Source organism: Quercus lobata, chromosome 10, assembly GCF_001633185.2.
Source record: "Quercus lobata isolate SW786 chromosome 10, ValleyOak3.0 Primary Assembly, whole genome shotgun sequence".
In the NCBI taxonomy this organism is placed as follows: Eukaryota; Viridiplantae; Streptophyta; class Magnoliopsida; order Fagales; family Fagaceae; genus Quercus; species Quercus lobata.
In genome coordinates this window covers 35,234,954-35,262,935 of record NC_044913.1, presented here as the reverse complement: position 1 = coordinate 35,262,935, position 27,982 = coordinate 35,234,954, and the positions used below count along the sequence as shown (strand labels likewise).

Here is a 27,982-nt window from a genome sequence, read left to right as displayed (position 1 = left end):
GTCAGTCAGTCAGTCAGTCATAGGCTGTTTTAAGAATTTCCAACTTCTTCTTCTTCTTCTTTCTTCCTCTTCCTCCCAGCTTTGAATCCCATTCCCTCCCCCAAAACAAACATCATTGTTTCTGATTCTGATTCTAATTCTGATTCTGATATTTGATATTTGATATTTGGGTGGGTGGGTATATCTATCTTTGTCTATCTCTATCTCATTTGCTCCATTTCCTTTCATATCTCTCTCTCTCTCTACTAATATTCTTCTATTTAGGTCATCTTCATTCATTCATTCATTCATACATACATACTAGTAGTATGCCGACTAGTATTACTTGTACTATTTTCACTTCCCAACATAGATTCAGGCAAATCTCTTTGGAACCCTAGCCCTAGCCCTAGACCTAGACCTAGACCTAGACCTACACCTACCAACATCAACATCAACATCTCTTCGTGTTTGATTAGTCAATCGGACATGGAGAATGGCTACGATGACGTTAAATTGGCTGATAAATTCTCCGGCTTGGCCGTCACCGCCACCAACATCGTCGATAATGATAATGATCGCAACAACAACGACAACTTGTTTCAGGTAATAAAAGCCGTGGAAGCCGCCGAAGCTACCATCAAACAACAGGTTGAAGAGAACACTCGTTTGCGGAACGAGCTCCAAAACAAAATTCTTGAGCTCGACAGATATGTATGTTTTTTTGTTTTTTGTTTTTTTAAGTTAAACAAAAATTCTTTGAACTCTGAAAGATAACACTAAACTTCGATTTTGACGATTGCAGCAGAGGGTAGATGAATCAATGGTTCAAAGACATACATGGAATGGGCGGGTTCATGAATCAGCTCCCGACGATAGGTTTAGGAACATGAACATGAACATGAGCAATGCGTCGATTGCTCCATCAGGTCCAATCATTCTCCATCAAGATTTAAAGCCAAACACTGAGGCTACTACTACTATGCAGAGTCGTGCAGAAAGCAACACCTCCACCATCAGGCCTCCACCAGATAATGCCTTCTTCTCTTTGCAATCTACACCGCCTTTCTCTCCGGGCAGGTATAATCTACATTACCATTCCCAATTTAACTCAAATGCTTACTTGCATTAATTTTCCTCCCAAAAGATCAACTTCGATTCTGCTTTCATTCATCAATGCAACTATGTGATTATATTTAAGTCTTGGCTTAGATGATTATTCTGTTTTCACTCATTAATATATGTAAAACATCAAAACAAGAAAGAGTTTGATGAAACAACTCATTAATGTTGTGTGTTTGTCTAAGGTATCAAATGGAAGAACATGATGCACGGTTCAATTTAACTGGACAAGGGCTGATGCCAATGACTGAAGTTAATAATAGTAGCAGTCTCTGGAAGCAGGTATAATTCATATAGTTCTAGAAGAGAAGAATAGGTTTTCTTCTTTTAAGGTAAATATTTAATGGACCAGATGTATTTGTGTAGGATCTTGCTGTCAAGATTCGGGAACAAGAAGAGGAGATTATGCAATTACGGAAGCATCTTGCGGATTATTCTGTTAAGGTAAAAACGGCAAGTGTATATTTCTTCTTTTCTTCCTCTACACATCTTTATTGTTTTCGCTTATATGCTAATTGAAGTGACTAATATTAAATATGTTATGATAGGAAGCGCAAATACGCAATGAAAAATATGTTCTGGAAAAGCGCATTGCTTATATGCGTCTGGTAGGCAGTATTTTTTTATTTTTATCTTTTACAAATCTTATTACCTTCCTTTTCCCTTATTTCAGTTTGGGGTTTGATGTAAAGTTTTTTGGTTGTCTTGATACTAGGCCTTTGATCAGCAGCAACAAGACCTTGTGGATGCTGCATCAAAAGCTCTCTCATACAGACAAGACATAATTGAGGAAAATATACGTCTCAGTTATGCATTGCAGGTAGTTTTACGATTCTCTTTTCTTATTTTCTCATACCTGGTGGATGTTGATTTTGTGTTTGTAAATTCAACTATATTGTCAACAAAACCTTCCGTTATTTTAATGATTCCATCACCCCCCTCACCCTCAAAAAAAAAACCTTCTGTAGATCAGTTTTCTCAAATAGTTATGTAAATTTGATGCTACAAATGGTGTTAGGAAAGCAGATTAGGTTGTTAGTCATATTTCCTGATTTTTTTATAATTTAACCTAAGTATTATGCTTCTATTTTATATCTGTTAGGATGCACAGCAAGAAAGATCAACATTTGTTTCGTCTTTGCTGCCTCTTCTATCAGAGTACTCTCTGCAGCCACCAGTTCCTGATGCCCAGTCTATTGTTAGCAATGTCAAGGTCAAGTTTAAATAATTTTTATGTGTTGTCATTTCTGATATAGACATTGCTTCTGTCGTATTGTAAATATCTTTGAAGTAGACCATAGTATAAGTGCTGAACATTCATAAGCTTCCACTACTCGTACCTTTAGCTGGCAAATGAATTATTATTATCCATTAATTTACTACAGATATGCAAATTGAAGATTTTTTTTGTTCTTGTAATTGTGTACCATTTATAATCTTTCTTTGTATAACTCTTTAGGAGAGTTCTGTTTACATAAAATCTCCTCCTACTAAAAAAAAAAGCATTCTAGGTAAGGAGTTCCATTTATAATCTATCTTTTTAGCGAGATAATGAAAACCATTGTCATTAGCAGGGTAATTTCTCATACAGCCTCTCTCTCTCTCTCTTTCTCCAACCTCCTTAAGAAGGGAAGAAAGAAAAGAAAGGGAATTCTGAGATTAGTTGGATTTCTTCTCTGTCCTTGCTTGAGAGAGATTATGGGTAGCATCCACATCTCATTTACTTAATGTTGTCTTTCTTGTAACTTCCACTTGTGCTAACTTCTATGCTGAGATTTCTTTTGGGTGATGGTATAAAACCTTGAGAATTTGTATGATATTGTAGATTGGCTTTTTCTTATTTTTCAAATTAAGTAGTCCAACATTGTTCTGGCATTGAAGGGAACAATGAAATCATGTGGAGCAAAAAGGTGGACAGTTATAGCTTGTGTCAATAGATTTGAAGGCCTTTTTTTTTATTTTTTTATTTTTTTAAATATCAATTTAAGGGGTAGCAAGTTTGAATTACTTGCTTCAAGCTCAGATTATACTGGCTTGGTGGCTGAGCGTTACTTGCCGAAAGTTAATATTTTAAGGAGGATGACTGAGGATTTTATGAGAAACTTTACATTGCTTATCAGAGAGAGAGAGAGAGAGAGAAAGCTGAACCATTAGATTCTATCTAGATATAACTAGTGACAAATTTATGGCTATGCTCAGCCTTGATTTTAATTGTGCAGCTATAGCCCTGGTCAACTAACTTCATTCCTCATACATTTATGTAATATTGCATGCTAGTGCACTTTAAAGTGTGTTCCTCTCAAAGGAGGCATGCATTTCAAGAGGGCCACTAAAATATTTACGTGTTGGCCCTTGGGCCATATTAGATGTGCCTTGCTTCAAGGCACACTCTAAGCTCGCTTTAAAAAAAATATTTCTCTTGTATGTAAGTTCTAGTATTCTATCTGGCCTATATTATTTTCAATATAGGGAATGCTGGCATGATGCTTAGACTGTTTCAAAGCACACCCCCTCCCCTCAAAATTTGGCTTTCTGTTTAGTTTATTTGGTGGATGGTGGTAAAGGGGATGGAGCACTGTATTTTTCATTTGTTGATGTTATGTATATCTGAAACTATCCTTGCTTCTAGAGGGGTCTTTAATAATTCCTCCCTTCCCTTCTCTCTCTCTCTCTCTCTCTCTCTCTCCCCCCACCCCCCCCCCCCCCCAAAAAAAAAGAAAAAAAGAAAAAAAGGAGCTCTGATGGAGGATAATTTTTCATATTTTTAAAATTTGGCTTGTACTAAAGAAATCCTGATGGAAATTATTAAAATTTCTAAAAAAGGTTTCTGCTTTATTGCAGGTCTTGTTCAAACATTTGCAGGAGAAGCTCCTTCTTACTGAGGTATGTTCTCTATATTTGAGATTCTTTATGGCTAATCTTCCGTTTCGAGTTTTGAATTGTTGCATCTGGCATTGATCCTTAATTGATCAGTAAACCTAAACTGTGTGATGTTAGCTTAAGATATCCTGGATTTGGGTGTTTGCTGAGGAATTGGAAGTTTGAGGTTAGGTCTTACTTCTGGGCCTTGAGGGGGATGCTTAGATATTAGTTTTATATTGGAGAAGCTTTTGGCAAGCTGAAGTCCCAGCAAAATTGTTTTTTATTTTTGGGTTGCGGGGGTGGGGGGGTGTTGGTTGGACAGCAGCTCAGATGATAACCCTAATGGTGGATAATTTTGGAGAATGTAACAAAATTGTAGCTGATTCTTGCTGTGTGCAAATTAAGGAGACTGGACTTTGTCATTGCGCTATTGTGCAGGAATTGTGGTTACCGGTCTTCTCTTTGTTTGGGATTTTGGATGATACCTAGGTTAGTTGTGGCATTTTTGACTTGCTGGAAAGGTTCCTTCAATAGATACCAAAATAAAGTGATAGGATAAAGTTTTCCTCCAAACTGGTGCGAAGGAATCTCCTCCAACCCATTATGTGTCTATTCATAAACCCATCCATGTGTATTAAATCACATGACTCATTAAATTATTTAGATAAGTCACATGACTTCTAAAGTAGGTTTGTAACTAAAAGTACACATAGATGGTTGTTTGAATTACCTTGTAGTGGGTTGGATGAATTTTCCTCCAAATTGGTTTGGAGGTAAACCCTATCCAAAGGTTCTTTCAATAGATACCAGAATAAAGTGATAGGATAAAGTTTTCCTCCAACTGGTGTGAAGGAATCTCCTCCAACCCATTGTGTCTATTCATAAAACCATTTGTGTGTATTAAATCACATGACTCATTAAATTATTTAAACAAGTTACATGACTTATAAATAGGATATGTGACTAAAGGTACACATGGATGTTTGTTTGAATTACCTCGTAGTGGGTTGGACGAATTTTCCTCCAAATTGGTTTGGAGGTAAACCCTGTCCAAAGTGATATCAAATGCTGTCCCCTTACTTCTTATATGGTGCATGGATAGGAAGAAACCTGAGGACATTTGAAGGCACAAAGTGTTTAGTGATTGATTAAGTTGAAGACTATGTTTCAAAGTCTCTCCTTTATTGGGCGACAATAATTGATCTTACTACTATAGTTTCTTTACTAGAGCACTATCTCTGTTTTCTTTTTCCAAAGTTGATTATCTTGACCATGTTCCTTTTTTTTTGGTCATAGTCAAAGCTAAAGGAGTCTCAATATCAATTAACACCTTGGCGTTCAGATGCGAATCACCCGAATTTTGCTCCACAATCACCAGCCCACACCATTGGTGCACCGTTGATAACTTCAGTATGCTCATATGCCTTCTTGTTATTCCTCTACGTATCTCTCTCTCTCTCTTGCTTTTTCTAATTATATAAATTCTCTGTCAGAACAAAAATGAACTTGAACTGGTCCCTCAACCAACACATTCCCATGGAAAGATACCAATTTCTACTTCTGATGCTCAGACGGTCAGAGATTGGGATCCATTGAGTCACCATCAGAGTGGTTTGGGTGGTGTTGCAGCACAAACTCTGGAACATGAGGACTTGGGGAGGTATTCACCTCTTGCAAGCAGGTGAGCCTGGTCAAATGGAGACTGCTACTGTGAACTGAATGTACAAATTACAACCATCTGCATTTGTTGGTGGGTTCTGTTCTCAATGAATTTTTATGTTGAATGGTGATGCATGCGTGAATTGTTGTAAAAAATGTGTGTTAATAAGAGCAAATTGTGAACATTCTGTACAAAATCAAATATCTACATATTCTTATTGATTAATTGGCACCTTTTTTATTAGGGCAGCCAGTTTGACTCCACTACCATTCCCTCTGTTGTTACCTTTATTCTCAAGTTAAAAATTTGATGCAATACTTATAAAAGATTCTGAAACTAATATGATCTTATTTTTTATTTATTTTAAAAAGAGGTTTAAAAACCTTAATCTATTTGAAATATATAACAATTGCATTTTGTGAATAAGAAGATAGCTAGGATTCTACTTTTTTTTGATAGGTAATCAGAAATTTATTAATAAAGAGAAAAAAGAAAAGAAAGGTACAAGTTGTTCATGATGATGAACAACAAGAAAAAAAGAACAAACAACACGGCAAAACAAGAAATCAGGAAACTAAACTAAGGGAAGACATAAACTCAGAGAGAGAAGAACAATCAGTAAAACCCCAACACCGAGACCACTCCCAAAGATAGCTAGGATTCTACAGTATGATTGTTGTTGCATTTTATAAGATATCAGCTTAAAACAAACTTAATTTGCATATAAGGTGTACCTGTGCTTCTAATGAATTGTTATTGATCTATCAAAAAAGAGTGTGGATAATCTTGGTTAAGTGTAAGCCCCTAGCGGACTCCCCAAAAGGAGTACTCTAACTCTGGGTGGGTTGGGCACTTAATAAGCTCAAATACGTATTGCTTCCATTCTTCTTTAATAAGTGAAAGAAACACTGTCCCATAAAAACCCTTTTGTTCTTTGTTCTTTGTTCTTTATTAGGTAATATTTGTCTTGATTGTTTTAAGCATGAATGTTTTTAGAGGCTGGAAGCCATTCATCATAACATTCTTATGGTGTTGTGTAGCCTTTTATTGAGTATGGTTTTTGTAATAAGTTGTCAATGTTACAAGATGTCAAAAAAAGAACTTGAACGGTATTCTGTTTAAACTGTCTAGTTAATAAAATGATTGTTTTTGAACAACGTATGATGGATCTGAATGTATTGTTATGCACTTTGAATGATTGGATGGCTGCTTTTAGTTTTCATTCCTTCTCTAATTTGTTGGATTTTCTTGATTGTTGTAATAATAATGGATTTTATTGATTGTACACAACCTTTGCACTTGGAAGTGCTTTACTTGTTAAAAAAATAATAATAAGATTGTTTAATTTAGCACCTTTTGTGGTCTCCCCCCCTCCCCCTCCACCTCCCCCGTGCCAATTATTAACTAAATCTTTTAGTTTCTTTTGATGCAACTAGTGTATCAGTGTATCATTTTTTTTTTTATCATACATAATTATATAATTGCCAACGGGAATTGGTTCTTTTTACTAACTTTATGTTAATAAATCCACAATCTAGAAATTCATTATGGACAATTGAACCTTCTCAAACTGTTTCTTTTTAAGAACCAAAAATATTTGTGCTAAAATAACAGATGCCAAGAAAAACAAAAGGCCTTGGACACGCAATGGATCTTGAAGGACTATTTCTGCATCCCCCTGACCAAATCCACATACGTTAGGATTACTTGTTAATGGTTGATCAAGTTGGACTGATTCTCCCTTTGAAACAAGTTCATGTCCCGGGAGGATAATATCAACCACTTAATGTCCATCCAATGTATCCACTATGGTTATTTCATATCCTCCTTTTCCTTAGAATTCATAGGTAGCTTAAACTTGAATATCTAAACAAGATGTATTTTGCATTTTTAGTCCAATGATTTTTATTTATATTAAAAAAAATCAGTGGATTTGTAGTAAAGTCAGAGTATGGGCGCTATGTGAAACTTCTAGCTAGGCTGGGATTCAAGAACAAAAAGAAGTGGAATGATTTTCTTGTAAAAATTGTATTCTATTATTTTATGCATAAAACGGATTGGGCTTGTATTTTTTATTTTTTGAAATTTTTTTGGTAGATAAGCCCTTTAAAAAGGCTCATGTTAAAGGTGTAATGAGAATGATTATATATAATATATGGTGAGAGCTTTGTGTATTTTGACTTATCCTAAACAAGAGAAAGGGGAGAGATAAAAAGAGATTCCCCACTGCCACGACTTTTTCTCTGTCTCCCCCCTCCCCACCTCTTTTATTGCTAGATCCAGCGTTTATCTTCACAATCCCCTTCTTCCTCCACTATTGTACTTCTCTCAGTTCTCGAATGAATGCAACTGTTTTAGTTCTTTGTAATGCACTAAATGTTTGTTTTATTTTTGGATGTTTCTCTTGTATGTATTTCATGTACTTGGGTTGCACCCCTTATTTTCTTCTTGATGAAATTTTTTTCTTATAACAAATTGCAATAAAGGTTTGTTTATATCTGGAGGCAGACAAAATGTTAGTTTCTGGGATAGCTTTAGTAGTGACATTCTGCCTTGTATATTTTTGAAGATAAGTTAGGCAACTGAGGTTGCAGTAAGTTTGTGACTGGGAAATGGAGCTAATTTTGGAAACAGCTTTGACAACTTGGTGCTGGATGTGTGTGTGTATCTAAGTTTTGTTAATTTTATTTTACATTTTTGCTCATAGGTTGTCTAATTTCTTTATGGTTCTGATGACTGCTTAAAAGGTTTCGGATGATAGTAGGGAGTGTTTTGGAAGGTAACTGATGGTAGTAGGGAGTGGAAGTGGGATTTTAAGTACCAATTTTTGTCAAAATTCTTCTCGTTATTTAGCAACGATTCAATGTATGCTACCATTTTGGGAATTTTTTCTTTGTGGTTGTTTTTTGGTAAGATGTGTTTTAGTTTGGGTGATATCTTTGACTGTTAGTACATCACATAGTAGAGATGGTTTGGATCTCACTTAACAGACTCTCTGTGCTTAAAGATTCAAGTATCTCATTTTTGGAGCTCAAATATGGATTATTTGGAATTTCCTGGTTTTCACATAAGAAGATGATGAATGTTCTTGTTTTTATATTCTGAATGTCCTGTGTTGGTTTGCTTGAGCTTCTAGATGATTGCTACTTTTTGAAAATTTATTTTCCTTGATTGCAAGATAAAACTGGAAGGTCGAACATTTTTTAGCATATTAAAGATGGCTTTCTCAGCACATAGTAGCTTATCTTGGCTGTTCGTTCTTACAAATTTACTTCTGGATAATTAATTCAATTAAGGATGATTTCGATGATGGATCTTGCTGTCCATGTCTCATTGTTCCCTCCACTGTTGTGTAATCTCTTCCCTTTGTTACCTTTAACAACTAATTTATATTCGCCTAGTAAAACAAGCTTGCATTTCTTGGATTTATTGTGAGGTTATGTACTGATTGTCAGTGCATCATGATGATTGCATGGCAAGTGCTGCATCTGTATTTTTTTTATCATATAACTGTGTTGTCCTGCTCAAGTGTCTTGCTTGTCTTGCAGGATTCCAGCAGCCCGTGGTATACATGGGCAGCTTGCTGTTACTCAAAGTGAGGTACATGCAGCACGTTATGGTGAAGAAATCACCAGCAAACAGGTCACATTTCGTGAACCAGTCAGCAACCGTGAGATGGATGATCCAGAATCAGAGGGAAACCAGAATGAAAGAGAATCTTCAGCAAATTGGAGTTCAGGAAACTCACCTTACGCAACCACAATTGATGATCCTGGCTCCTCGTATTCTCCTTATCTAGCACCCGTGCTTGAAGAACCTTCCTCATCGTTTTCTGAGGGTAACTTTATTTTACTTTCAGTTTTGCTGCTACGTCTCAGCACTGCTGTTGGCTATTTGAAACTGATTAGATTTCTATATGCAGCTGCAGATGATGATCCATTACCAGCAATAGAGGGCCTTCAAATTTCAGGCGAAGCTGTTCCAGGAAAGGAGCTCCAGGCATGTGGATATTCTATTAATGGGACAACCAGTTGTAACTTTGAGGTGCCTTTTCAGGATCTTTTTCTTTGAATCTCTCATCTCATTTTATGGGATTTGGTTACAGAAATTTCCTAAATGCACCATGAAACACATAATATTGTGGAATACTTAGATGTGATGCAAATACTAATCTATAATCTTGTGATTTTTTTATTTTTTATTTTTTATTTTTTACTGCCAGTGGGTACGGCACATGGAAGATGGATCTGTTAATTACATTGATGGTATCTTTTTTGTTTTCCTTGAGCTCACTGGTTTTGTGTGTTGTATTACCATCCTTATCTAGATATGTGGGTCTTATGTTGTTTCTGGTGACAGGAGCAAAGCAACCAAACTATCTTGTCACAGCTGATGATGTTGAAACATACCTTGCTATTGAAGTGCAGCCTCTGGACAACAGGAAGCGCAAGGTATTGTTTCTCTTTTCCCCTTTTACTCCCCCCACCCCACCCAAAAAAAAAAGACATTTATGTTGGGACGGAGTGGGTATTGATTATGGTATTCTATCTTATTCATAATAGTAACTATTTTTAGTTGTTCTCTGTAAAATATGAAGTCAGCCAATGTTCTCTCCCTTGAATATACTTATATACTCTCCAAACTGGTGTATATTACACATCTGGGCATTTGGTGGTTGCAAAAGTTCTACTGCTTGTTTAACTTATAAAAAAAAAATTCTAGATGTATAGACAATTTTAGTAGATCGATCATAACCTTTTTCTTTGTGAATGCAGGGAGAGCTTGTTAAGGTTTTTGCTAATGACCACAAAAGGATCACTTGTGGTAAGTAATTATAATCTGATGAATCAAGTCTTGCATGGTTCTCCTTTATTTTTTGAACTATGTTTTACTTTTGCACTGCTTTCCCCTGATTCTTTTTATTGGGGTGCTTATCAATTCCTGTGCTTTTGCCTGGTTTCCTAAATTTTCTAGTACTCCCAGGAAAAGGAAGGGGGAGGGGAGGCATCATCTGGAGTGTCTTGTCTGTCTAATTTTGTTGATTTTGTTATTGAGCTTTTCTATGTTTTATATTGTAATTTTTTTCCCCTAATAGTTGACATAGGTTTTGTATTCCCGTCACTTGTTTGGTTGCTTAATGATACTTGTTTGTATATATATACAGGACCCGTTTCTAAATCAATTAAAGAAGTTTAGGAGAATCTCCTCTAAAACATTTTTGAAACATAGTATTTGTTTACGAAGAAAAAAATGGATCTAGAAAATGCATTTTGGGCACATTTGGGAATCATTGGTAATGGAAACTATTGTAGCGCAATAACTATTCTCATTCATGTGTTTGATATGACATGACAAATGTTGGAACAAGATAATATTTTAATTTAATTTCCTAAAATATCTTTATAATTTTTGTATTCATTAAGATTTTATTAACTTTTGTAGGCCTCAATTTTCATTCCCCCTTTTAAAAATTGATAAATCCTTCATTTAAAAGGACATTAATATTTTATCTGATAATTCTAGTGTTTTTCTAAATATTAACAATTGAAAAGATTAATAAATAATTAAGTTTGTATGGAAAGAATGGGAGTTCATTTGTATTGAACGCAACTCCTCTTTGCTTAATGTGGACTATATGGAGGGAGACGAATAGCTGAACATTTAATGGTATGGAGCTATTTGTTATTGAGCTGAAATTTGGATTCTTGACATTGTTGTTCAAGTTGTCCCAAAACATAGGCACAAGCAATGCGAAATCTGTTGTAGGTTTCATCGATGGCTTTTCTTTTCACGTGTAATTCTTTAGGAGTGTTTTGTGCACATGAAATATGTCCTCTATATCAACAAAGTTTAAGTATGATAATTATAAAAAATAATTAAAAAAAAAATAATAATGAAGTTTTAGTATGACATTAGATGGAATAGAATGGAGGATAAGTATACATGTGTTTGACCCTAACTAATCTGTTGAGGATTCAATTTGGGACTAAGGTTTGTTGTATCAACAAAGTTTTAGCACCTAAGAAAAAGTTGCTCTATCACAAGCCCACCAATACTCATATCACCAAATCCAAAAGTATTTCCACCATCTTATTAAGACCCAACTCCAATCCAAAAAATATGAAATTCATTTAACACCAAGTCACCATTACCATCACAAATCCCATCTCTTGGGTTAAAGGCAAACTACACGAACTCCATTTTAGATGGAACTATTGCCAACCGTGAACTGTGGAATTTTTAGATCTGAAAGGCACCATGGAGTCTCAAATATTCAAGTTCAGGTTGGTCACTGCTTTGGTTGACTAGTTCATCAATCTCCAGTAGTGCTCTTTTGTTTTATTCGTATCCACAAGATGGTGCTGACATGTTTCAATTCAGTGTGGTATGCCAGCCATGAAGGTTGATGGAGCTAAGAAGTAGGGGTCTGTTTTCATCAAACTCCAGTAGAGCTCTTTTGTTTTATTCATATCCACAAGATGGTGCTTCCATGGTTCAATTCAGTGTGGTATGCCACCCGTGAAGGTTGATGGAGCTAAGTAGGGGTCTGTGTGAGAGTTTTTTTTTTTTTTTTTTTTTTCCTTTTGAACTTGAGAGAGAGAGAGAGATAAGGTGTTTATAAGGATTTTATATTATGAAGCTATTATGGCAGTTCACTTAATAGTTATTCCTCTAATTTTTAAAAGGAATGGCTATTCCTTAAAAATGAGGAATAGGCTAGGCAGTGAGGGTGAATAGCCATTCCTTATAATGAAAGTGTAACCAAACGATTGAAGAACTATTACTTTTCCATTATAGGATCTATTCAGCATACCAAACATCCCATTTTCAGGAATAGGTTTCCCATCATTGAGGTAATATCATCAGTATATGAGTTTTTAGTTTAGTTTTTCAATACCTCATAGACTCTTTTTAGTATTTTCCAGTTTCATTAGTATGGTCAAACTGTGTAATGTGTACTAGATATCTAGGAAGCACAGACGCAGACATGGGTATGGGTACGGATGTGATACGGCGACGAGCAATTTTTGAAAAATTATTTAATGACATGGCGGGTATGACACTAGTATGACATGGGTACGACACGTGGATAGCACCCCAAATGAAGTGTCTGTGCTTCCTAGCTAGATATCATAAGGGCTCAATATCTTACAAGCACCTAACTCTAGAGCTTCACATGAGACCTCATGATTACCATATTGTATCTGGTTTGCTTCCTCCTTTTGTGTTTTATATCACATCATGATTCTGCCTCTCAAACTGGTGGCCAAGGTATACTAAATGGAAAGACAAATTAGAGTTCAAGTCCATCTTGTTTCCTAGTTTGGGACTTTGCTTGGTTAATTATTTCTTTGGTGGCGAATTCTTCCTTGGTTGTCTCACTGCGGAATTGGAAAATTGAACCAAGGTTATTCAAATTTAACTTCAAGTGACGTTCCTTTGTGGAAGTAACTACAACTGATGTAGGGTGTTTTTTATTTATTTATTTATATATATATATATATATATATATATATTTTTTTAAAGGTTGTTAAAAAAGGATGGATGTCTTCTTTTGTTGTGGGTATCCTACATTATAATTCTTTGATTTGTTTTCCTTATTCCTTCACATTTGACGAGATAGCCTCTGTGTCTGTTTGATGTTTTATTTCTCTTGTTGACTAGAATTTAATTCTACTATGTGCTAGCATATTTCGAATGTTTTTGGACATATAGTTGTCATTGAGACTCTCAGGGTAATAAATTGCTTGGTTCTTGTGGTATAATATATTGCAAAGCTAAAGGCATACCATTTTTTTCAACTTGTTTACAGATCCTGAGATGCAAAACCACATTGAGAAGACTCTTTATAGTGGTCATGCTTCATATAGAGTATCCTATTCGGTATGGCTTCAATGAAAAACCCCATTTTGTCATTCTTTGTTTCCAGTATGTTAATATTGAGTTCTTAAATCCTTTTTTTTTTTTTTGGTTTTAAACTGTTGTTTTCTGAAGCTTAAACCAATTTTTATAAATAATTTTTTTACAGACAGGATATCTTGATATATGGGAACCAGCTACCTTGTCCATAAAGAGGGAAGGTTACAATATCAAGTGTAGTGGACCAAGTGGTGTTGTAGCCTCTGAAAAGTTTTCGCCCTCCACAGATGTATGATTCCTTACTTGCTTAATCTTTTTGAGGGTATTAAGAGCTTGGCCAGTACCTTGAAACAAGGCTTTCATAGCCTGGTTAGGTCAATATCCTATTTTCCTTGGTTTGTGAAGGAAATTAGTGTATTATATACTAATAAGATATTTGGTGTCAATTGGTGCATATGAACATGGACAACATTCAAGAAAATAGGAATTATAATGATTACTTTACAACCCATACCGTAGTAAACTCAATCAAGTTCAATAACTTGGGGCCGATTAATTCTATACAATACAGTCTAAAGTTCACTGCATTTTGATATTGGTCTTCCTTGATACTACTGCATAGTTATGGGATCTCATTTATTTTGTATCTCATATCATTATCAAGTGTCAATAACTAATATGATTGACCAGCTTCTTCCACTATTGGAATTATTTTCCAACAGTTCTTAGTTTACCTAACTTATGTTCTATTTTTTTATTGGTAAATTACTCATGCACCTTGTGGCTCTTAAACCCATGACCTCACCATCTACCTAACTCTTACAAAGGGAGGTAGTGCCATTTGAGTTAGATCTCATTGGCCAACGTATGTGCTATTTGTAAAAAAGAGAATTATTTGTAAAGGATTGTAATTTCAATCTTATAAGAGAATCCTTTTAAGTCTTCTTTGAAACCAACTCTGGCATTCGATTTAATCCACTTGTGCTGTTTAGAACTAGAAAGGAACTTAATTTTTTTTTTGATAAGTAAAAGTTTATTGATCTCAAAAAATGGAACACCCTAGTACACAGGGAGTGTACAAGGGTTCAAACAATCAAGAACAAAAATTACAAGAATCTAAGAAATCAAGAAAGGATGGAAAGGATTGGTTCCGCAAAGCAGCCAACCAATCCATTAATGTTCTAAAGAAAAATAGCTTCAAATCTGATATGGATCTCTCCTTATCTTCAAAGCACCGACTATTTCTCTCCCTCCAAAGGCACCACAATAAGCAATGAGGAACCATAAGCCATATATACCCATTTCGATGACGGCCAAAACTGCCTTGCCAACAAGCTAGAAGCCCCACTACATATTGTGGCATAACCCAACTCACTCCAAACAACCCGAACACCATAGCCCACATATCCATTGCAACCGGGCAATGAAGAAAAAGATGATCAACTGATTCCCCATTACACTTGCACATATAGCACCAATCTAATATCCAAACCTTCCTTCTTCGTAAATTGTCAATCGTTAAGCATTTCCCTAAAGCAACAGTCCAAACAAAGAAAGCTACTCGAGAAGGAACCTTCTGCTTCCAAATGCTTTTCCAAGGAAAACAATAGTCAGTAGGGCCCACTAAGAGATTGTAATAATCCCTAACTGTGAATCCCTTCTCTCTAACAGACTTCCAGCACATTTTATCCTCACCAAGCCCTCTAACCGAGACACCATATATGGTATCCATGAAACTGGCCAGTGCCTCTAGTTCCCGAGCATGCACACCCCGAAAGAAACTTACATCCCAAAACAGGATTCCGTTATCAAACTTCATAACCTCAGCCACACTAACCTCTTGATCTCGGCAAAATCTAAACAATTCAGGATAGCTGACTGCAAGAGAAGTTTCACCACACCAATGGTCTTGCCAAAATTTCACCCTAGACCCATCCCCAATCTCATATAGAATGTGTCGAGAGAAAGTAGACCATCCCCGACTAATATTTTTCCACAAGCCAACACCATATGGACCGTTAGAAGGCCTAGTACACCAACTTCCCCATTCACAGCCATATTTCACAGCTATCACCTGCCTCCAAAGAGCAGCCCTCTCCATCCCAAATCTCCATAGCCACTTCCCAAGTAGAGCTTCATTAAAAGGTCTTACCTTTCTTATCCCCAAACCACCCGAAGCAATGGGTGTGCAAACAGTAGCCCATTTGACCAAATGGAATTTTGGTTCATCACCAATGCCACCCCATAAAAAATCCCTCTGAAGTTTCTCAATTCTGTTAGCCACAGAAGCAGGAATAGGAAATAAAGATAGAAAATAAGTGGGTAAGTTAGATAGAGTGCTTTTAATTAAAGTGACTCTACCTCCCTTGGATAAGTACAAACGTTTCCATCCTGCTAATCTCCGTTCTATCTTCTCCAGAATTGGGTTCCAAATTGATTTATCCTTACATTTAGCTCCCAAAGGAAGGCCTAAATATTTCATTGGAAGGGTACCTTGTTTACAACCAAGGACATTCAACAATAAGTCAAGATTATGCACCATACCAATAGGAACCAGCTCTGACTTGCCCAAGTTTATCTTCAGACCAGAAACCGCCTCAAACCAAATGAGAATCATACGGAGAAACAAAACTTGGTCCAAATCAGCATCACAAAAAATTAAAGTGTCGTCTGCAAAGAGCAAATGGGACACCTCCAAAGATCTTCCCTCTAAACGACCCACAGCAAAACCTGACATGTGACTATCATGGACAGCCTTATCCAACATTCTCCCAAGGGCTTCCATCACCAAGACAAACAACAAAGGGGACAATGGGTCTCCTTGTCTTAACCCCCTGGAGCTCTCAAAAAACCCACAAGGAGTGCCATTTATCAATATAGAGAATCGAACGGTAGATATACAAAAGAAAATCCACTGCCTCCATTTAGCAGAGAACCCACTCCGTTCTAGTAACTGCATAAGAAAACCCCAGTTGACATGATCAAAAGCCTTCTCAACATCTAATTTGCAAAGTATCCCTGGCAAACCAGTTTTAACTCTACTATCGAGGCATTCATTAGCAATAAGCACAGGGTCAAGAATCTGCCTGTTCCTCACAAATGCATTTTGAGAAGGAGAAATTATATCTTCCATGACCGTGCGAAGTCTGGTGGCTAAGACCTTGGCAATGATTTTATAAACCCCCCCAACAAGACTAATGGGGCGAAAATCCTTGACTTAATTGAGTTAGTCATTCTAATTTTTTACCAACATCCCTATATACAGATGTAAATGACAGCCATGACCATTAGTGTGATAAAATCCTCCCATTTTCTTTGTGTTCAGCATTTTTCCGAGGCTACCATAACAAAATAAATAGTTAAAAACATAAAGAACTAAAAAATGAGAAAGACTAGATGTGTTTTTGGGTATGTGAGAGAGAGGATCTGTATCAATTAGGGAAAAACATGGACCACTAGTGGAACATAGGAATTGAATTCTTCTCTAATCCAACCTATTCTGGTCTGATTTACTTTTATACTGTTCAAAATCAGTTCCCCATTTGAATTACATCAATTCCACAATGATCAAGTCAAATTCCAATGGAATTGAATTCTTGTTTTTAAGATTTCAAAACAGGCTGTTAGTGGTGTTATTGTGAAACCGGATAATTTATTGAATATAAAAGATAGTCAATTTGAGATGACCAATGTCCTGAACTTGAGAGATGAAATAGACATTTTTGGTTAATTTTCTGCTTAATTCTCATTAATGCATTCAACGTACATTAATAGCCAAGGATGAGATAACCTCATCAAAAAATCCTAAAACATAGGAATTAATTTGAATAAAAATAAATAACAATACTAATCTAATCTAGGAAGATTTATTCTATCACTAAACTAAATTCAAATAAGTTATCCAGCACCCGGGTCATAACAGGTATACTCTTTTTTTATAGAATAATTTAGGGTGTAATTGAATATTACATGTGAACAACCCTGATTAGTTTGTTGAGGAGCTATAGTTGACCCCATAGTTTTGGGACTAAAGATTTGTTGTTGCTGTTGTTCTATAAAGTTGTGGGTATTTATTCATTCTTATTTCATTCTTTTTCCTTTTTGTAGGTTACAATTCCCTATGGACTTACTGCAGAATTTTTAATTATTGGGTCTGGTGGTGTTGAGCATCTCTTAAGAGCAGATAGCAACTCAACTGATGTTAGCTGGTACGTAACAAGTGTTTCTCATACTGTTTCTTTTTCTTTGATCATATTGTATTTGATGGAGATTTCATAAAACCATGAAATGCACCAAGTGATTATTTACTGATTTAAAATTGATATAACTTTTCCTTTTTGTTGCACTTATACAAGGATATGATGGATGCCTTATGTGAAGTTGATGATTAACTCCTGTTTTCATCCTTCGCATTATTTTTCTTATAAACTAAGTTTTACATACTTTCTCTCTCTCTCTCTCTCTATATATATATATGTGTGTGTGTGTGTGTTTGTCATAATTAGGCTAATACATAAATATAAAGAAAAAAGTAGGGATAAAATAATAATCTCAATAAAGACGCATTGGGAATTTAGGAACACATACAAATATACACACAAGGGACAAATAAAACTAGAGACCATCTCCACCAAGCATTGCAAATAGGTAGCCAATTATTTATCACTCATATCAATCTACTAACCTACGCAAACCATCAGACAGATGGCTCAATGCACATCTTTGTCAACATGACCCCCAACACCAACAGCCACTTGCATGTTAATCCTTTCAGAAACAGCTGAAATGTTACCTCCCAAAGATCCAAAGATTTGCAAAATCAAAGCTCCTTTTCCTACTGTGATTTGTTCCTCTGCGCTGCCAAAAATTATTTCAGAAAGCAGTTAGCAAAATCAAAATTCTCCACCACCACTGCTCCACCACCAAACCATTTCAAAGCTCTTAACAGCTTCCCCCACCAGGTCAACCTAAGCTCCAAAGCTTCTTTCAAGCATACCTGCATTGATAACAGAAACACTCATGAAACCTAGTCAGGTTGATTCAAAATTACTACTTGATAGAGAGGGAGGGCTGAGGACATGGTGGAAGCTAGTGGCAACCAGTGTTGTTAAAAGCATGCTTAGGTTCGCTTCAAGCTCAAAGCTCGAAGCCCCAAGGTTTGAGCACTTTGCTTGGGCAAAAAAAAAAAAAGCTCACTTAATGAAGCATGCTTTGGGCATGCATTTTTGGTGCTTTTTGAAGAAGCACAAAGCAGGTTGAGGTGCACTTTTTTTATTTTACCGCTAAAAAAGATATGAATCATCAAAATTAATTGCTTGATCTTGAAAGAAATGACATGAACCAATGATTTACCATACAACCATTATTCTTAAGGTGTTGTGTTACACAAACAATTTTTATTTACATGTCAAAATATACAAACAAGATTAATTACTATTCTTGTGCCTTTTGGTCTTTAATTTTCAGATGTATGTTGATTGAACCATATACATTATTTGATCATGGTTATGTATTTATATAAAGCACTAGAGAATTATGTTATATTTAAACTTTCTACAACTAGATTACTGCGACATTGTCCATTGATAATTTTTTTTAATTAACTATATAAAATTTTAAGAATTGAAATAACATAAGTAAAATTTGAACTTACAAACATTATACAATTGCGCGTACCTAATAGGTAAAATATACAAATTTTGAGTTTTTAATTTCTATTATTATATGTTACAGACATGTCTTCTTAAAGGTTATTAGATATTTAATTTGAAAAATATGCACTTCACTTCAATCACGCCTAGGCTTTAAGAGGCCTATGAGCTAATGTCTGCTAGATGCTTTTACAAACACTGGTGGCAACACCATAGAACTAAGGCCAGGCAAGCATATACCAAAAGTATCCTCTTTAATTTCAAAAATTACAAAAAAAAAAAAAAAAATGTAAATCTTGTATGAGTCCAAAATTCTCATTTAGGCCAAAATGAGCAAAATTGACTGAAACTGCTAAAATAAGTTGAAATACTCTGATATTTAATCCAGTACGTTTCAAGGGGGTTAACTACTAGGAAGCACAAACACTTCATTCGGAGTGCCGTCCAGCCTTGTCTAGTTATAAATTTTTTTTTTTTTAAATTCTTGTCGCCGTGTCATACCTTTGCCCGTGTCCGTGCTTCCTAGGTTAACCTTACTGGGTATGATAATTTTGGCCATACCGGCCGGTATCCAGGTATTGTACAAAATTTCTAACTTTATAAAAAATCCAATCTCTGCAGTGAAGTACAAAATCACAATTTTTTATTGCAATTGAAAAAATCCTTTATCTCCACCCCAAACAAACAAACAAAAAAAATAAGTAAGTTTTTGTGGCTAGAGGTAACTTGGATGCTAAAGTAATATGACATAAAATATGGAATGGGAAAGTTGGAAATAAAAGATATGAACAAAGTTTAGCTACAAAATTAGTTGAACCTTAAGGCTACAACTTTACTCAATAAAATAAAAATTACTACATATTTTGGAAATCTAACCGTTGAATTGCATGTTCTTTACGCTCTTAATACACTTGTCAAATTTGGTGTCAATTGGATATTATTTATTTTATGATCTATAAGTTCATATTTTATGCATGATTTTAAACTACAAAAACTTGTAATTTAAGCAATTTATTGATGACATAGCTATGAAGAATATAAGAAAAAGATGTGATCCAATGGTGGATTTGTCAAAATTCACCTTCAATAAAAAGATATTGAGTAAGGTTGTAGCCTAAGACTATAACCAATTTTGTAGCTAAAGTTTGTCCAAAGAATATTAACTATGTGTTCATATATTAAATTTGATAATTTTTCCACTTAATTCCAGTATTAATGATTTTTTTTCCCAATAGTTAAGATAAAGCCACTACAAATGGCACATCTTTCCCTTGTAAAAGCAATACATAATAACATTTTAATTATTTATTATCACATATAAATACTTAAACCCGTCTTATGTAATTACTATTACATATCTTATTTGAGATAAGCCATCATAATGGTCATGCCCATCGAGGTTGTTGGGGCTCCACCTGTTTTTAACTCTAATCATAGTATTTTTATATATCTGAATCATTCAAACTAATCTATGTTTTTTTGCATTAAAAACATAGAGAGGTATTTATGGGATTGCCAGCGTCCCCCACCCTAAGGTGGAGGTTGAATTTGGGTGGTTTTTTTTATTATATATAAGATCTATTAGCACCTCCCCCCCCCCCCCCCTCTCTCTCCTCTCAATAGTGTGGGCTCATGGCCTCCTCTCCCCTCACCAAAAAAAAAAATCAAAATTGGTCAGTTTTTTAAACTCTCATTTTTCATGTGTTGGTTGCTTGGTATATTATATTATATTTAAAGTAAGCAGGGAATATTTATCTTGCCTCCTGAGAATAGCTCCAAATTAAGTTCTTGAGTAATTAGGGGTAGCTTGCTTCTCAACCTGCTTCACCTTCGTTGATGTTTTACTCTGTTTCAGAAGCTTCTCTTTATAATTTGGAATTGTTCTTATCTGTTTATTGTGATTTTTTTTTCCTACTTAACAAATATCTTGACTGACTTTTTATCCTTTTTCCCCCTCTTCCTGCTGCAGTTTTAGAGATACAATTGTGCTCACCTTGAGATTATTCATCCGAAGGGTATGATTTTTCATTTTCTAGTGGTTCTTGCCTGGGTATAACTGACATGGAACTTTGACTTTTGTCCATGCAGAACAGCAAATTTGTCTGCTATTCTTTGCTTATACTTCGATATACCATTTCTTAGAATGTAGATGTATCTTTGTTTGTGCGTGTGGCATTTATATTTGTGTGCATTAATTTTCAAATGTGGATGTATGTATATTTGCACGTACCAAATCAGGTATTTCTTAGGTGTAGAACTTGCAGACCTTATAGATTGTGATATTGATCTTACAGGGTATTAAATCAAAGAATGTATAGACTTGCTAAGGCCCCTTATGTAGTCTTTCTAGGGTGACCTACATCTTTTCCTTTAGAGTTGGGACTGTGTCTTGATCTCCTTTGCATGAAATACAAGGGACTTATTCCTTTTACACTAGGAGATGCTGCTGCTGGATGTCAGTTTCTTCGGGTACCATTATGTTTCTCTCTGAAACTGTTGCCAACTATGAAGAGAGAGAGGATAGAAAGATGGCAAGAGAAGGGAGGCCATGCCCTAGTCTCAAATTGAGAGATAAAAGGGGAGAAATTAATGGTGGAGAGGAGAAGAAATAAAATGTTGAGAAAGAGAACAGAAGGTGAGACTGTAAGAGATAAAGAGAGGATAGCACACAAAGAGATTCTCAGACATTCTTAAACTCATTAGATTTATCTTGAGAGAGATTTTTTTGTACTCCATCTCGCCTTACTGATTGGCTTTATAAACACCAAAAACCATGTAGGCACCATTCAAAAATCTTCCCACTATATTGTGCTCAGATTTATTTCCATTAAACCTAAAAACTGCTGAAATATTTATTTTTGATATCTTTGTGCAAATGTCTATGTGCTTGGGGCTGTGTTCTTATTTCTGTTTTTGTGGGTAGATGAATAACTAATGTGAAGTATTACATAATCTGGTTTTCAATGCTGACTGCAATCAGGGTAGGATAAATAATACATTCATCTCCATCCTTTTTCCCCCTCCAATGTACCTAAGAGTTTGCAATTTATTGTCTGATTCCCAACAGGCTCTGCTCAAACATGGAAAAGAGCAGTTCAGAACAATCGTATGATTTAATATGGACAAATTTGTTTGTTGAGATTAATCTGAGCCTGTTCTGGATTTGAATATTGGACAATCTGGACATATACCAAGATCCAGATATATGTTGAGAGATTTGATTTGTGGACCTTTGTTTTTAGAATTCTTTGGAGTTAGTGGGCTGGAAACGGTCAACCTTATATTTGGATGGAGAAATTGGGTTGGCAAGTATTCAACTATTCATCGGATATTTGGAACATTGTTCTGTTATATTTGATTTGGACTGTAAGGAAGGAACGCAATTGGTGCACTTTCGAAGATGTGGAAAGTACTAACCTTCACTTGTTCCTTATGAGTGGTCTCGTGCTTGGTCCTTTACAAATAGCAATTCTATTGCATTGTTATAAAGCCATTGCCATTTTGTATATAATTCTTTCATGTTGTAATTCATTAGGCTTCTGTGTGTCCTTTGTAAATGAAGTAGCCTTTCTTTAATAAATTATTCTTACCTATAAAAAGGCATTAAAGTTGTGATATAAAGAATGGTTAAATTTTCTATATTTGCTGAGAAATATATACTAAGGATTTCATAATTGTTTCACATGTTAATCATTTAGGTGTGTTAAATAGTTGATATGTATGCTTCTGACCTTGGATAAGAGATTATACTTATAAATTATTACTTTAAATTATCCTTTACATATTTTAATGTGTTTTGCAGGCTGTTGAGAAAAGGAAAGGAAAGAAGAGGGGTATATTCTTTAGCAAGTAAGATACATTTTGTTCTATAGCAAAAGAGAGGATCTGCTTATGTGCGATCCAGTTAGGCAGTTACACACTTGTGGATTGGGGATTGCTGCTCAAGTTTCCAGAGTGACTTTGTGTGCTATTTTCAGTATTTATGATGTGAGCTAGAGTTGTAATTGTAATTGTAGGCAACGATGCTTTATTTTTGCCCTCCATGCTGTAATATCCCCTCTCTCTCTCTCTCTCTCTCTCTCTCTGAAGTGCAGGATGCGCTTCTATGATGGCTGCATATCTATGCACACAAATTCTTATGCATCTCTTTGCTCTAATTGTAATTCAGGATATAATTTACAGGGAAGAGTAAAGAGGATTTTTTTTCCAGGAAAAAAAAAAAAAAAACCCTTCATAGAATAAAAGTTGTTCCTAGTTTCTATAGATTTCTTTACCTTGTGTTTGGGAGCTTGAGTAAGGGAAGGGAAAGGAAATGAAGAATTAAGAGGGAATTAAATAAAATGAAATGAAATAGGGTTCTTTTCCTTTGCTTGGATGTTTAAGATCAGGAAAAAAAGAATTAAAATACATGATTTGACAACTTATTTAGCAAAGGGGATCAGTACGAATTTGATAAGATTGTAACAAAAAAGGATGCATCATATTAGGCTGAGTTACTAATTCTCGTAATTGGTACATTGTTTACAGTTACTCCAAGGATTAGGTTCTTGGTGTGTAGTATCTTGATTTATTTGCTTATGTTTTTCTAGCTATATGCTACCTTATATTAGGAGATGACAATTAATGTATATATAACTACAAGAAACAACCAGATTGTGATGCCTTGATCAACAGCCAGAGTGTTGGTTAAAATGGACATTATATAAAATAAATGTCAAGATCAAAATGTGGTCTCAAGACTAAAATCAAGACCAACATGTATTCTATATCGAGACCATGAATCTTCCATCAACCACATGTCAGTAATAGTGTTAATGATTAATAGTTATAATTGGCATAAGTCATGTATAAGCTTCCAAAATTATGTCACATATAAGTTTGGCAATTATACCCTGTGAATCTTGAGGGGAGTGGTTACAACTTACAAGAAAATAAAACCTTTATTTATCCAACGATCGTGTTGGTCTAATGACCCCTCCCTACATCCTAAGTATCCAAGGGCAGAATCAGGTGGTGGCGCAAGCCCCCCTAACATTACTGTGGGTGCCTTTTTGCGCTATTGGGCTAAGGCTTTCTATAGAGGATAGGAAAGTTGGGCTTGACTCTCTCCGCGAGATTCCCTTGGAACCAGTCTGTGTACAAGATCAAACACTTCAAACAAAGAGAAATATATATATTTATATGTATATAGTAACAGCAGAATAACCGTTAGTCCGAGAATGTTAGTAGCAAAAAGTAAAAGTGTCATCTTTATTGAGATGACAAAGAGTATAGTTTTGTATGGGGGAGGGAAAAGGTTGCCTAGTGATGCATGTTAGGTCTACCGTGTATACTCTACTTTCTCAACTCCCTATTCTCTCTTACCTTTCACTTTTTTTCCCTCTCTCTCTTCTTTCACTTTCAACCCACTGATCTAATTCTCTTGGGCACTATGTTCTTCACACTATTGTTGATATTTCTTTCCGTTGTCTAATGATTGATGTTGTGTTCTTACCTCATTCTTGTTGCCGTTCCTTTCTTGTTCATGGGTACTATTCCTTTTATACCCAAGATAAAGTCTAGGCGATTTCCCCTTTTGCCCTCGCTTTCCACCAATCATTTTGTCTGCTATAGGCATTTAGCCAACACCCACTACGTACCATTTTGGCCATGTGCAGATGGGTTCACTCTCACTATCTTCTGTCTGCTAGAAGTGGGTTTAGTCCCACTACTTGCTTAGCGAAAAACTTCCTTCATCTTTTAGGAAAAAGCTATTCCAACCACCAATTTTCTACCCATTTTGGTAAGTATGCTTTCTGCCAAGATACCAAAACTAGGTTTTTTCCCCCCTTCACCAAACAATACCCTTTGTTCCTCTTCAACCGTGGGCCTTGCCTCCCTTGCATTGGCTAGGTTGCAGGTCGACAAGGCTTCAGCTGCACCATTTTTTGTTCTTTGGCTTCTTCCTCTTCATGCACTTCCCGCTGCCTTTGATTTTGTCTCGTTTCCTCTTCATGCGTTTTTGCTGCCTTTGGTTTTGTCTTGTTTCTCCCTCACGCATTTCCTGCTACTATGACTTTGTCTTGTTTCTTCTTCATGTGTTTCTTGCTGCTGTGGTTTTGTACGGTTTCACCTTACTTTACTTTCCGCAAAATCAGAATTCATCCTTATCCCCTTATACAAAGGCATTATGGACTTTCTGCCATATATTGGGTTAGGCTTGTTGACCTATTTTGCTTTCTTTTCTCTTCATTTATTTAATACATTGGGTTGGGTCTGCTGACCCCTTTGCTTTCTTTTTTCTTCATTTATTCACTTCATTGGGTTAGGCCTGCTGACCCTTTTATTTTCTTTTCTCTTCGTATATTCTACTGGGCCTCACTTATTGGGCTCCATTTTGTTTCTCTACCTTTGGGTTTTTCTAATACTCATTTTTCTCTTTGAGAATGGCCTCCTATTACTCATCTCTCAAAAGGGACCTGTGGGCCTACTTTGGCCTTTACTTTCTATTCTCAACATTACTCTTTCAAGAAGGCCTTTTATTACTCCACTCCTGAAAGGGGCTTGTGGGACTACCTTTGGGTTTTATTCTCAAAATACTCTTCTTTTTTAGGTCATCACTTGGACCTTATTTATGGATTCTCTTCTCTTTAGGCCTTTGGAATATAGCCCGATTACTTTCTCTTTGCTCATACTCTAACCCATCTCTTAGGGCTTTCTTGGGCTTTTCTCCTCATAGGCTTTTGGATGCAAATTTACAAAAAGGGGTATCAACAATTACCAACAACAAAATATAGTATATACAATATATCCATATTCAGTTTGGGCCCAAGAAAAATTAGAGTTTAACCCCCCCCCCTCCCCTCTTTCTTCCAAAGCTCGGCTCCCTCCACAAACTTAAAATTAAAACTTGTTGACACCCAAAATTTAAGGTTTTTACATAGTTTTTATACAAAGCCTGAACTAAAATATTGGCCGAAAAGACCCAAAAATTTAATGCACAAGCAAAGTCTTGAATAAGGCAAGGCAAGCCCAACCAACATGTGCAAATAAAAGATGACCTTAAATAAGGTTGCAATAAACCCAAAAGATGGACCAACAGGAGTTTAAATGGAATAACATGGGTGGCCCATGAAGAATCGGGTCCCACCATGGAAATTTCCAAAAAAAAGGGAGGCAAGAAATACAATAAGAAAATTAGTCCTATAGGAAACAAGAAGAGCAATATAGCAAGGCTGAAGCCTAGCCACAAAATCCGAGAAAAGAGACATCATCCATGAGGTATGACAAGGGACCACTCTTCAGGCATAAGACATGGTGGTTCAATAGGAAGGGAAATTCCAAAATGGCTATCCAACCAAATCCTTTAGCATATGTGTTTTCCTTATGAAGCATTGTAAACACCGCATTTTGTACTCCTTATGACTTGGGCCCCTGTTCTCCAATGATGCTGAAATTCTAAGGCTCAAGGTTGGTTTAGGACCCAATTATATTACAAATTGACTTGAGAGGTGTTAAAATGGAAAATATAACATTTTATGAGCAAATAAATCTATTTTTGGAAAATAAAAGGTTAAGGAAACTCTCGATCTGTGTACGTAGGCCATAACCTGCATACGCAGGTTTGATGCATGCGTACACAGGCACGGACCTACGCATGTAGCTAGGGTTTCAAAAACCTATGAAAGGAAAGTTTTTTGCATTAATGTTGAGGTTTGGAACAAATCCCACATCATCTAGGAGCCGTTCCAAACCCCTATTTTCTCACTATATAAAGGCATACATGGCACCTTTTCAAAAGACACAGAAAATCTTAAGGGAAAACCTAAGATTCATTAGAAATAGTGAATCAAAGGAGGATTTTTTCACAAAACATCCTCAAGTAAATTTTATTTAATTGGGACCTTTTTTGGTCTTGATCTTTTGAGTTTAAGATTACTAATCACTTTTATATTTGATTGTGAATAGATTGATTGATGGGAACGGTCAAAATCAAGCTTAAAAAGCTTCTTGTTTGAGGTATTGAGTTCTAAGATTTTCTTTTTCATTTCTTTACTTTTCTTGCTTTATTCCTTTTGTTTTCCTTGCTTCCTTTGTTTCTTTATATTATAACATGTTTGTTTAGCCTAGGTTTTCTTTGATTTATGATCTTTTGCATGTTAGGTTGTTAGATTCAAGTTTTGTTCGTTTTTCTGTGTTTCTAGGTTAGGGTTTTGGTGTGTTTGCGTGCGCATGCTTCTACATGGCCTATGTATGCGCACACATACTCGTGTCCAGAAACCCTAATCTGAGTCTTTTTACTTCTTTCACATAATATGTCTCTGTATTTATCTCCTTGTATGTTTTTTTGAACCTCTGTTTCTTTATTTATTTGTTTGTTTGCACATGCTAGATTAGGGTTTTCTCTTATGTTTCTCGCTCGATGCCATGAACATGCATTCACATGTCCATTCATTAATGCCATAGGTGCTGTGATGTAGTGAGGTAAGCAAGGTAAGACATGCATTGGTATGAACATGCATTTGAGTGACGGATGTGTTTGTTTGATGCTTGTTTTCATATCTAAAAGTTTGGCATATATATTTGATGATCGATACTTTTGTTGCCATGCCTACTTTTCTACCATGATTTGTTTTACTGCCTTGGTTGAGATAATATGAGGTGCCATGATAGATGAATGCTAGGGTCAGTTGATGAGCATGATAGATGAATGTTAGGTCTTGGGATGATTGTTGCCATGTTGTATGCTTAGATGTATGCCGAGGCATACTCCCCTAAAAGTTACTGTGCATTGCGCCCACAAGCATCTATGCCATTTATTGAAAAAAAAAATCAATCTTAGATGGTCAATGTCATTTCCTTAGGCTAC

The 27,982-nt window shown here is 35.7% G+C and overlaps 1 protein-coding gene across 2 annotated transcripts; it reads left to right on the top strand.

Annotated features, from left to right (window-relative positions):
• On the top strand, positions 1–23,361 carry LOC115963310. 2 transcript variants are annotated; one of them, XM_031082265.1, is made up of 20 exons: positions 1–693; positions 788–1,059; positions 1,287–1,383; positions 1,468–1,545; positions 1,650–1,709; positions 1,817–1,921; positions 2,204–2,314; positions 3,943–3,984; positions 5,260–5,373; positions 5,457–5,644; positions 9,172–9,461; positions 9,546–9,667; positions 9,846–9,888; positions 9,983–10,074; positions 10,399–10,447; positions 13,437–13,507; positions 13,653–13,772; positions 17,591–17,691; positions 21,104–21,149; positions 22,937–23,361. In XM_031082265.1, the coding sequence occupies exons 1-20, from the start codon at positions 469–471 to the stop codon at positions 22,985–22,987; spliced, it is 2,277 nt and encodes a 758-aa protein (XP_030938125.1). In that variant the 5' UTR covers positions 1–468; the 3' UTR covers positions 22,988–23,361. The 2 variants fall into 2 exon arrangements, with proteins under 2 accessions (XP_030938125.1, XP_030938124.1); XM_031082264.1 differs by having other exon boundaries at positions 2–693; positions 785–1,059.
• The last annotated feature ends 4,621 nt before the right edge of the window (positions 23,362–27,982 follow it).

Coding starts and splice junctions, on each gene's coding strand:
- LOC115963310 (XM_031082264.1), top strand. CDS start 469: ATGGAGAATGGCTACGATGACGTTAAATTGGCTGATAAATTCTCCGGC. Junction 1,060..1,286: donor CCGCCTTTCTCTCCGGGCAG/GTATAATCTACA, acceptor TGTTTGTCTAAG/GTATCAAATGGAAGAACATG. Junction 1,710..1,816: donor GCATTGCTTATATGCGTCTG/GTAGGCAGTATT, acceptor TCTTGATACTAG/GCCTTTGATCAGCAGCAACA.